This window comes from Rhincodon typus, chromosome 26, assembly GCF_021869965.1.
Source record: "Rhincodon typus isolate 14 chromosome 26, sRhiTyp1.1, whole genome shotgun sequence".
In the NCBI taxonomy this organism is placed as follows: domain Eukaryota; kingdom Metazoa; phylum Chordata; class Chondrichthyes; order Orectolobiformes; family Rhincodontidae; genus Rhincodon; species Rhincodon typus.
Window position 1 is genome coordinate 834,292 of NC_063357.1, and position 12,575 is coordinate 846,866.

At 45.8% G+C, this 12,575-nt stretch overlaps 1 protein-coding gene across 1 annotated transcript; it reads right to left on the minus strand.

Moving 5' to 3' along the window:
* Positions 1-10,496: 10,496 nt before the first annotated feature.
* LOC109925304 (adenosine receptor A2b-like) lies at positions 10,497-10,872 on the minus strand. The gene has a single exon (XM_020525253.2). It carries the CDS (start codon positions 10,824-10,826, stop codon positions 10,497-10,499), a length of 330 nt encoding a protein of 109 aa, XP_020380842.1. The 5' UTR covers positions 10,827-10,872.
* Between the last annotated feature and the right edge of the window lie 1,703 nt (positions 10,873-12,575).

The following is a 12,575-nucleotide window of genomic DNA, read 5'->3' on the forward strand; positions in this document are numbered from 1 at the left end:
GGTTAGATGGGCTGATGAATGACAAATGGAATTCTACCGGATAAGTGTGAGGTGATGTACTGGGGCAGGGCAAACAAGGTAAAAGATGCATGATGATACATAGTAGGACCTCGGGAGCATGAAGGATCAAGGGGACCTTGGTGTGCATGTCCACTGGTTCCTCAAGGTGGCAGGACAGATGGAGAGAGTGTTTAAGAAGGCATATGGGATGCTTGCCTTTATTAGCTGAGACATAGAGTTTAAGAGCAGAGAGGTTATGCTGGTAATGTAAGAAAGGTTAGGCCACAGCGAAAGTACTGTGTGCAGTCAATGAATCTAAATTACAGGAGGGACGTGATAGCACTGGAGAAGGTGGAGCGAAGATTTACCAGGATGTTACCGGGGCTGGAGCAATCAGTTATGAAGAGAGATTGGACAGACTGTGGATGTTTTCCTTGGAGCAGAGGAGACTGACAGGGAACATGATTAAGATGCATTAAATTATGAAGGGGATAGACAAGAAGAAATATGAAATGTTCCTGCATACTCTCTGACACCTGCACGTATTTCCTAAAGTGCAGGCTTTCAAAACTAGACAATACTGCAGCTGAGGTCAAACCAGTGTATTACACAGAATTAACTTGTTGTCTTGCTCTTCTATTCTATGCTGCTATTAATAACACTGAGGACACTTCAGTAACCGCTCTCTCCACCTGTTCTGCCACCTTCAGTGATTTATCTACAGCCCTCCTGTATCTTATTCCGTGGAATTCTCTACCGCAAAAGGCTGGGGAGACCAAGTCACTGAATGTATTCAAGGAAGAGACAGACGAATGTTTAGATTTTAAAGGCATCGAGGAGTTTGGGGAGGAAGTATGGTCTTACGATGGAGGATCAGCCATGATCATACTCAATGGCATGGCAGACTCGAAGGGCTGAATGGCCTACTCCTGCTGTTAGTTTCTATGTCTCTGCACCTCCTTTAGGATTGCACCCTTTGTTTTATGTTGTGACTCCTTTCTCTTCTTACCAAAGAAGAACAAAATAAATAATTTCTTACCAAAAATAAATAACCTTTCTCTACATTGAACATAATCCCCCATTCCACCAACTTTTCAATGTCCATCCGAAGTTCCACACTGTCCTCATCACAGTTCAAAATGCTTCATAACACACACAAACTTTCCAATCGTGCCCTGTACACCAATGTCCTGGAATGCTGGCCTCAATAACTATGGGGCTGGAGTATAAGATCGCAGAGGTTATGCTTCAGCTAGACAAGACCCTGGTTATCCCCCAATTGGAGTACTGAGAGCAGATCAGGGCTTTACACCCTAGGAAGATGCACTGGCCTTGGAGGGAGAACAACATAAGTTTACAAGACTGATACCTGGACTTTGGAAGTTATGAGGAGAGATTAGGCATATTAGGCCTGTTTTCACTAAAATTTAGAAGGTTAAGGGGTGATCTGATTGAAATTTTCAAGATATTAACAAGATAAAAGACAGGGTAGATTAACTATTTCCACAGTTGGGGATTCTAGAACAAGGGGCCATAGTCTGAGAGTTAGGGCCAGACCATTCAGGAGCGATGTTAGGAAGCAGTTCTACACACAAAGGTGGGGATGTCTGGAACTGTCTTCCACAAAGGGAGTTAAATCTGAGATATATGAACTTTTGTTAATCAAAGCTATTGAGGGAAATGGACCAAAGACAGGAATATGGAGTTAGGCCATTGATAATCTCACTGAACTACTGTTCCAATATTCCTAATTGCAATTCGCCAGTCTTAATGATAGTGTCTCCACAATTTTCACTCTCCCTTCTATGTCCTTGGATGTATTCTCAAGTTTGATTTAATTAATTAAAGTCAGCCTTACCAATAACATCTGCTTATCAATTTTAAGCTCTTCACTGTGCGAACCACCTCCTCTTTCACCATCACCTGAACATCATCTTCTTCATTGTAAAGACTGATGCCAAGTGTTGATCTAAATCCTCAGCAGTTATTGCACATTTAAGCTCACCATTTGGTCTCTAATCAGCCCCAATCCTTATTTTACCACCTTTTCTCCGTTTATAACTAAACAGGAAAGTTTGGGATTCCTTTTTATAATAGCTCCAGTCTCTTTTCATGCTCTCTTTGATTCTTTCATTTGCATTTATAATCCCCTCTTACATAAGTGTCAGGGGAACAGAACAGAATGCAGAATATAGTGTTACAGCTACAAAGAAGGTGCAGACAAAGATCAACTCTAATATATGAGAGATCTGTTCATAAGGCTGATAACAGCAGGGAAAAAGCTGTTCTTAAATTTGTTGGGTCAGAGATAGTAGGAAATGCAGATGCTGGAGAATCCGAGACAACAAGGTGCAGGGCTGGATGAACACAGCAGGCCAAGCAGCATCATAGGAGCAGAAAGGCTGACGTTTCGGGCCTGGACCCTTCATCAGAAAAGGGGGAGGGGAAGGGGGTTCTGAAATAAATAGGGAGAGAGTGGGAGGCGGATAGAAGATGGATAGAGGAGAGGATAGGTGGAGAGGAAACAAACAGGTCGAAGAGGCGGGGATGGGGCCAGTAAAGGTGAGTGTAGGTGGGGAGTTAGGGAGGGGATAGGTCAGTCCAGGGAGGACGGACAGGTCAAGGGGGCGGGATGAGGTTAGTCGGTAGGAGATGGAGGTGCGGCTTGAGGTGGGACGAGGGGATAGGTGGGAGGAAGAACAGGTTAGGGAGACGGGGACGAGCTGGACTGGTTTTGGGATGCGGTAGGGGGAGGGGAGATTTTGAAGCTTGTGAAATCCACATTGATACCATTGGGCTGCAGGGTTCCCAAGCGGAATATGAATTGCTGTTCCTGCAACCTTCGGGTGGCATCGTTGTGGCACTGCAGGAGGCCCAGGATGGACATGTCGTCTGATGAATGGGAGGGGGAGTTGAAATGGTTCGCGACTGGGAGGTGCAGTTGTTTATTGCAAACCGAGCGTAGGTGTTCTGCAAAGCGGTCCCCGAGCCTCCGCTTGGTTTCCCCGATGTAGAGGAAGCCACAACGGGTACAGCGGATGCAGTATACCACATTGGCAAATGTGCAGGTGAACACCTGCTTGATGTGGAAAGTCTTCTTGGGGCCTGGGATGGGGGTGAGGGAGGAGGTATGGGGGCAGGTGTAGCACTTCCTGCGGTTGCAGGGAAAAGTGCCGGGTGTGGTGGAGCTGGAGGGGAGTGTGGAGCGGACAAGGGAGTCACGGAGAGAGTGGTCCCTCCGGAAAGCAGATAAGGGTGGGGAGGGAAAGATGTCTTTGGTGGTGGGGTCAGATTGCAGATGGCAGAAGTGTCGGAGGATGATGCGTTGGATCCGGAGGTTGGTGGGGTGGTACGTGAGGACGAGGGGTTTCTTTTTTGGTTCTTATTGCATGGACGGGGTGTGAGGGATGAGTTGCGGGAGATGTGGGAGACACAGTTGAGGGCGTTCTCGACCACTGAGGGGGGGGAAGTTACGGTCCTTGAAAAACGAGGACAACTGAGATGTACGGGAGTGGAATGCCTCATCCTGGGAGCAGATGCGGCGGAGGCGAAGGAATTGGGAATAGGGGATAGAATTTTTGTAGGAAGGTGGGTGGGAGGAGGAGTATTCTAGGTAGCTGTGGGAGTCGGTGGGCTTGAAATGAATATCGGTTTCGAAACGTCAGCCCTTCTGCTCCTATGATGCTGCTTGGCCTGCTGTGTTCATCCAGCCCTGCACCTTGTTGTCTTAAATTTGTTGGTATGTGTTTTCAAACTTTGGTATCTTCTGCCTGACAGAAGAGGGTGGGAGAGATATAACTAGGGTGGGAGGGGTCTTTGATTATGTTGGCTGCTTTCCCAAGGCAATAGGAAGTGTTGATGGAGTCAATGGATGGAAGGCTGTATTCTCAACTCTCTGTAATTCCTTGCGGTCTCAGGAAAAGCAGTTGCCAAACCACGCTGTGATGTATCCAGATAGGATACTTTCTATGGTGTATCTGTATGTAAAGTGACTATAGTCCCAGAGGACCATAGTGCTGCTCTCTCATTACAGAGAGATGCCTGGTGGTGGTTTAACCCGAGGTCACCATCCCTCAGGCGAGGGTAGAAATTGAGAAGCCAGGATCTTCATGGTAACTTCAGCAAGTGTGGGAAATGAACCCATACTATTAGCGTCACTTTGCATGACAAATCAGCCATCCAGCCAACTGAGCTAACTGCCACCCAAATGAGCACATTCTGATTTACAGTTTCACTCTGTCTCCAGGGCTATTTTTTGTCCTATCCTTCAGCTACTTCGCAACCTGTGTTGTTCACAGCCAATGCTGTAACAAGATTCTGCTGCTCTCTGTCATACATTGCTTGCATTTAAATTTTTATATTTATGTCTCTTCATTCTGTATCTTTTAAACATTTGACTCAGGCTTTTCTTTCAAACTCTCTTATCCTTTAATAATTTTTAAACATCTCTATTAATTCATTCTAAAATCTTGTATGTTATGATAACAAAAAGACCTTAATACTTATGCTGGAAATCTGAAATAAAAACACAAAAGTGCTGGACATACTCAACAGGGTCTGGCAGTGTCTATGGAGAAATGGTTAATGTGACAGATCTCTGACGGACTTTCCATAAAATTAAAGATTTTGATCAGCAACATTAACTTTGCTCTTCTCTTATAGATGCTGCCAGACTTGCTGAGAATTTCCAGCATTTTCTGTTCGCATCTCAATTTTTAAAAATCTTCCTTCAAATTCATGTGGGAAAGTGGTAAGAATGGAGGGGAACAAATATGCCATGGGCTTAGAGAGGTGCAAGAATTATAGACTGGTTATGAAGAGGGATTTCAGTTTTCCAAATATAGACTAGGATAGCAGTTGTGTGAAGGGCAGGAAGGGACTAGTTACAGTGTGTGTTCATGCAGCAGTTCAGGAAGACAACTCACCATAGACAATTGGCCCAGCCAATGATGCTCACATCCCCGAATGGGTTAAAAGAGTTTATCTCGATGTAGAAAATTCTCTAAGTGGGTCAAGTAACTGACAGAGGGGAACATGTAGGACGGCGATCATTGTAGACCGAGGTTTAGGCTGGCTACGGAACAGGTGTTTTTAAAAGACAGTTTAAGCACAGTTGGAGGACATTCCCTCAAAAGGGAAAGGTAGGGCAAACAAACAGAGAGCTCTTTGGATGACAAGAATTAAAAGTCTGAGGAAGAGAAAAAGAAGAAGATGTGGATACAGATGTCAGATGGATGATACAACCAAAAACCATACCGACATATGCAATTGGAGCAGGCGGAGTCCATTCAGGCCCTTGAGGCTGCTATCCCATTCAATACAATCATGGCTGATCTGTTTGATTAAAATTCCAAATTCCCACTTAACCCTAATAACTTTTGTTTCCCCTGTTTAACAAGAATCTATCCACCTGTCTTAAAATATTTAATGAACCTCACCTCTATCACCTGGGGCAGAGTTCCATAGTTCCATAATCCTCTAACAGAAAAAGACTGCCCCCATCTCCAAGACCGGTGGGTCACCACCCCTCAGGCAATGGGAGAGGTCAAGAACGAGAATCCTTCATGGTAACCTCAGCCAGTGTGGGAATTGAACCCATGCTGTTGATGTTACTCTATACTACAAACCAGCCATCCAGCCAACTTGAGCTAACCAAACCCACTGGTTATAGTAGGTTTAGGTATGATTTGTCTGGTTAGCACACAATACAATACTCTTCACTGTGTTTCAGTATATGTGACAACAATAAATCGAATCAATAAAACACTAAGAGGGATGGTGGACAGTCTGTTTCGCTGTTGTAAGTTCTAACAGGCAATCTTTGATTGCCTCATCTTTCGTTCTTCATTTATTGATCATTCCTATTCTGACGACCACAAATGGAACCCCACAGCATCCTCTACCATGACATCTGCATGCGTTCAACTTGCTTTCTTCATTTTTGTTAATATTATGAATCCCAAATCAATTTAAGATTTCAATGCTGTTCCAGCATCTTGGAAGACCTCTCATATTAGCAAAAACCAAGAGAAAATCAGGTACAAACTGAAATGAGACAGGAAAGGGTGGTTAGTGACAAATATAAAGCTCATAATTTATCAGGGGAACAAAAGTTAGGGAGTAGAGGAGAGACCTAAAATAGGGACTAAGTGCCAAGACTTTCAGGATAGTCAGCAGCTAGAACAGATTACTAGCAAAAATGTGGACAAGGGAAGTCTAAGGCTGTTTAGGGAATAAACAAGATGTCTTCTTGCAAAATCAGCAGGCATGGCTGACGTACTTAGTTAGTACTTTGTAATCATCTTCACTCATGAAGAGGTTGCAGTAAAGGAGAAGGTTGTGGTAATATTTGATCCGATAATATATCAAGAGGAAGTATTTAAGAGTTAGGCACTCCTCAAAATAGAAAAGTCATCCAATATAATAGGAACACATCAACTGAAGGAAGTAATGCTGGAAATCGCTGGTCACAGTCATCCATCTTTGGATATGCCAGAGTGCACTGCAACCATCAGGCACCAATTCACAAGGGAGAGAGGGACAAACCTGGGAGCAAGAGGCCAAGCTGCCTAAGATCTGCTAATCAGTAACGTAAAGAGACAACAATTTGGGATAAAATTATTTAGTATTTGAAAAACGATGGCCAATTACTTGGAAATCAGTATAGATTGGATTGAGTTATTCAATAGGGACTAAGAATATGGATGGGGAGGTGGGCATTTGATGTGTCTATACAGTTTCAAAGGCATCTGATAAAGTGCCACACCAGAAACTTGTTAGCAGAATTATACCCTATGGGATGAAAGGGATAATGCCAGAACGGATACAGAGTTGTCTCCAGAGCAGAAGGCAGACAGGAATGCTGAATGGCTATTTGTTAGACTGGAGTTAGGTCTGTAGTGGTGTCGCTGTAGGGATCAGTGTTGGGGCTACTGCTCCTCCTGACATTGCTGACCTGGGCTTGGATACACAAGGCATACTTTCAAAGATTGTGCATAGACAAAGTTAGAAGATAGAGACTTCAGGAGAATATTGATAGGCAGACATATCGCAATTAACATGTGATGCAAAGAAGTAAATATATACATCAACGATAAAGAAGACAATGTCTGAAGGATGATAATTAAGCTTGATTAATTGATTCAAAGATTGACCAAGTGGTTAATAAAAAGATGGAGGTCTTGGGTTACAGGGGGATATAAGCAGATTGGTCAAATGGACAGATCAGTGTCACATGGAATTTAACCCTGCTAAGTGTGAGACAATGCACTTTGAAAGAAGTAACAAGACAAGGGAGTACTCAAGGAATAGCAAGACACGAGGAAACTCAGACGAACAGAGGGATCTTGGAGTACTTGTTCACAGATCCTGAAGCTGTAAGTTTAATAGGGTTGTTAAGGCATACAGGACACATGCCTTCATCAGTCAAGGCATAGATGATAAAAGCAGGGAGGTTATGTTGGAGCTGTACAGAACATTGGTTAGGCCACAGTTGAAGTACTGTGTGCTGTTCTGGTCTCCACACTATGGGAAGAATATGATTGCACTGGAGATTCACCAAGATGTTGCCTGAGATGGAGCATTCCAGCTCTGAAGAGAGGCTGAATAAGCTTGGGTTGTTTTATTTAGAGCAGAGAAGGCTGAGGTAGTCCTTACAAAGGCATTAAGATTATGAGACGCATAGACAGAATAAACAGAAAGCAGCTATTCCCCTTATTTGAAGAGTTAATAAAAGGGGGCATAATTTTAAAGTGAAATGCAGGAGGTTTAACACATTTATGGAAAAATTTTCATCAAGGGCGGTGGGTGTTTGGAAAGTACTGCCTGGGAAGGTGGTTGAGGCAGGAAACCTCACGATCTTTAAACAGTACTTGGATGAGCACCTGAAGTGTCAAAACATTGAAGGTTATAGGTCACATGCAGGAAAGTGGGACTAGTGTAGATTGAGAGTAGGTTTTGTCAGTGCAGACTCAAGGGCCAAATAGCCTCTTCTGTACTCTACGATCCTATGAGAAGTATGAAGAGGCCACAACCAAATCAGCTGTGATTGTACTGAATGGTGGAGCAGACTCAAAGGGCTTAATGTCCATTCTCTAACTGTTCAAGTAAAGCCATGTGACCACTGCCACTCAGGAGCATGCAGCATCTCAAAATATTGAACTTCTCGCCTCCCTCAGTCTCCTTCATGTCACCTGGTTTTTCTTATCTATCGTGGTCTCCCTCGCCTCCCACCCCAACTCCCAGCCTCCATCACCTCCCTTTATCTCCTCCACATCTCTCAGATTCCTACACCTTCCTCGGTTTCCCTCAACTCCCTCACTGTCCATTTGTTTTATTGTCTTTTGGCTTTTAGTGCAAGTTCAACCTCACCTGAATGATACTGGCTTATCTTCAATTCTTCCTCATCGCCTGGTGTGGTCTTTCAGCTGCCGGTTCTCAGTGTAAATATTCTACATATTGACACCGAACTCTGCTACCTTTTCAGTTAATGCACCTCAGACTAAATAATAAATTAACATTGCTCAATGGACAAGCATGAAATGGAAAGATATTGAGTCTACATTTGGGTGTCTATGGAGAGGCAGCATACTGTGCTCACGAGCACAATCAAGGCTCTAAAAGACCACTGGGTACTGCAGGGGCTGAGGTACATTATCACTGTGGATAATGTTATTTCAATTTAAGAAGTCTACATTCTCCCAACTTAAACGGGTGCAGAAAAAGATTTACGAGGATGTTGCCAGGGTTGGAGGGTTTGAGCTATAGGAAGAGGTTGAATAGGCTGGGACTATTTTCCCTGGAGCGTCAGAGGCTGAGGGGTGACTTTATAGAGGTTTATAAAATCATGAGGGTCATGGATAGAATGAATAGCCAAAGTCTTTATCCCAGGGTAGGGGAGGCCAAAACGTAGGAGAGCATAGGTTTAAGGTAAGAGGGGGAAAGATTTAAAAGGGACTCAAAGAGGCAACCTTTTCATACAGGGGGTGGTGCGTGTATGGAATGAGCTGCCAGAGGAAGTGGTGGAGGCTGGTACAATTACAACATTTAAGAGGCATCTGGATGGCTATACACATATGAAGGGTTTAGAGGGATACGGGCCAAATGCTGGCATATGGGACTAGATTTATTTAGGATATGTGGTCAGCATGGACGAGCTGGACCGAAGGGTCTGATCTGTGCTGTACATCTCTATGACTCTACAAGTTTGTTGATTGTTAATTTGTATTTTTGTTCTAGTGCCACCAGGGGCTGCTGAACCATACTTGATCATTTAGGTTTAAAACAACAAAACTGAAAGATATTAGCCTGAGTGCCTGGCACACTCAGACTTATCCCGACCTTGATTTCCCTGAGGGACAGGCAGCTCTTTGCGTCCAAAGATAAAAGAACAGTACAGTACCGGAACAGGCCCTTTGGCCCACCAACACATGATGCCTTTCTAAACTGAAAACCTTTTCACTCTACGCAGTCCATATCCCTCTATTCCCTGCCCATTCATGTATGGGTCAAGATGCCTCTTAAATGTTACTATTGTATCCACTTCCATTGCTACATCTGACAGTGCTTTCCAGGCACTTACCACACTCTGTTGTAAAAAAACTTGCCACTTTAAAGCTTTCCCCCTTTTGCCTTAAACCTATGTCCTCTAGTAACCGACATTTCTACCCTGGGTTAAAAAAGAAAACTGACTATCCATTCCTCTCAATTTTGTAAACTTTGATCGGGTCACCCTTGGTCCTTCAATATCCAAGTGAAAACAATTAAGTTTGTCAACTTCTCCTCACAGCTCATACCCTCCAAACCAGGCAACATACAGTCGGTTCTGATATAACACGTGTTTCTTCAATGCGATGGAAGAATTTAGGCCACTATTTGTAGAACGCGAATTTTCCTTACCTGTATTGGCTATAACGCGATTCTAGCCTCACTTGTTTAAACGGTGCGGACACTGTGAATTTCTTACAACGCAAGGTCGCACGGGAACGGAACTATTGCGTTATATCAGAACCGAATGCACCGGTAAACCTTTTCTATATTCTTTCCAAAGCCTCCACAGCCTTCTCATGGCGTGGTGACCAGAACGGTACACAATATTCCAAATACGGCCTGATTAATGTTTCCTATCTCCCACCAGAACAGGGTACTGGAGTGCTGTAGGTTGGCATGGTGGGAATGCCAATGATCCAGTGGGTTTGAATCCCACCATGGCAGATGGTCAGATCTGAATTCAATGGAAAGTTAGCCTAATGTCCACCATGTAACACTACTGTCTTGTTGTACAAACCCAGCTGGTGCCACTCATCTCTTCCAGGGGCAGAAATCTGCCGCCCTCACTTGGTCTGGCTTCCATGTGACTCCAGACCCACAGCAATGGACTTGACTGTTGACTGCTCAATATGCGACTCCACAAACCCTCAAACAAATTAAAGAAAAATTCCCCCACCCTGGCGGGAGTGCAGACTGCCCGGTCCAAACCCCCCCCCACCCCAGAGCCCCTACCTGAGGTGGATGCTGACAGTCAGGTACCTGTCGATAGCCACCGCCAAGAGGCTGAAGATGGAGCTCTGGGTGAGCACCAGGACGAAGCAGGCGAGGAACAGGCAGCCGTGGAAACGGGTGCTCATGCCCACGCTGATGATGATGGCGAACGGGATGGCGAAAGCTCCGACGGCGATGTCAGCCACAGCCAGAGACACCAGGAAGTAGTTGGTGGCGCTTTTCAGGTTGTTGTTGGTGGCAACAGCCCAGCAGACCAGCACATTGCCCAGAATGGCCAGCACCGCGATCAGCAGCTCCAGACCAATGTAACCCCAGCTAATCTCCATCCCGCTTCAACAACCCGCCAGCCTGGGGCTACCCATGGAGCACACCACCCACTGCTCCCGGGGGGGGGGAGAGCACACCACCCACTGCTCCCGCGGGGGGGGGGGGGGGGGGGGGGGGGGAGGGCTTCCGGGGGGAGGGTGCACACCACCCACTGCTCCCGGGGGCACACCACTCACTGCTCCCGAGGGGGGGTGGGGGGAGAGTGCACACCACCCACTGCTCCCGAGGTCGGGCGGGGGGGAAAGAGTGCACACCACCCACTGCTCCCGAGGGGAGAGCACACCATCCACTGCTCCCGGGAACCAAAACAAAGTTGCTGGAGAAGTTCAGCAGGTCTGGCAGCATCTGAGAGGGAAAAACACAGTTAACGTTTCGGCTCCGGGCTCCCGGGGACAGCCCTCACTCCGCCTTCCTCTCTCTCCTCCTCCCTCCCCACCCTTTTAATGCCCCTCACACCCTACCCATCATTGCCTCTCTCCCTCCTCGCCTTTCAGTTCACTCCCTCACCCTCGCATTCACACCTTCTGTCACTTTCTAAGCCTCCCTCTCTCCTTTCTGCCCGCCTTTCTCTCCTCTTCCCTCACCCTTTTGCCCCTGTGTTTCTTTGTTCTCTTGCAGTCTTTCACCTTTAAGTTTACTATACCGCTCTACTTCTCATGTTTGACTTTTTGCTGAGTATATTTCCCTTCTCTGGGTTTCTCAGTTCGGTCCCCCTTGGATCAGTCCCGGTCTCTCTCACTTTCCCAGTTTGCGAGCCCGGCTCAGACACATTTTCACTCTGGCTCGGCAGGGAGCGTCTGAAACACCAAACCAGGGAGAGTCTCAAAGAACAGCTTCCACTGAGGGAACGTCTTCAAATCGCAAAAGCACTTAGCCTCGCTATGAGTGAACAGATGCAAATTGTACAGCAATCTGCCTGCTTGCATTGATCACAAAAGAACACACACAATACATTTTTTAAAAGTGCAGGCCATTCGGCCCAGTTTGTGCCAGACTCCCTTTTCCCGCTCCCTCATCAAATTCAGGAGCAAACAGATTTTCCCAGTTAGGATTGAATCAGAGATAGTAGGAACTGCAGATGCTGGAGAATCCGAGACAACAAGGTGCAGGGCTGGATGAACACAGCAGGCCAAGCAGCATCATAGGAATCGTCTCAAGACATGAGTGAATAAACAATGTGCTTTAAGGGTTTCTTAATAACGGAAGGGAGGAAGTGTCTTGTTTTTGAGCTAGGTTTCTGTGCACGTGGATCTCATGATCTGAACTGGGTTGGAGCGGCCCACACAAGGATGAAAGAAGAATATCAGCACAGGGTCTGAAGACGGCTGGCTGGACCTGAAACGTTAACTCTGCTTTCTCTGGATGAGCGTGCCAGAGCGGCTGAGTTTTCCCGCACTTTCTGTTTGTGTTTTATATTTGCAGCATTCGTAGTTCTTTGTTTTATTTTGGGGCATGGTTACCCTCACCACACCCAATCACAGTATTATGCACTGACTCAATGCACTGTGTACAACATTTGACTGCACAATACAGTGTCTAACCATGAGACTACAAGGTGCAGGGCTGGATGAACACAGCAGGCCAAGCAGCATCATAGGAGCAGAGAGGCTGACGTTTCGGGCCGAGACCCTTCATCAGAAAAGGGGGAGGGGAAGGGGGTTCTGAAATAAATAGGGAGAGAGTGGGAGGCGGATAGAAGATGGATAGAGGAGAGGATAGGTGGAGAGGAAACAAACAGGTCGAAGAGG

Coding starts and splice junctions, on each gene's coding strand:
- LOC109925304 (XM_020525253.2), bottom strand. CDS start 10,826: ATGGAGATTAGCTGGGGTTACATTGGTCTGGAGCTGCTGATCGCGGTG.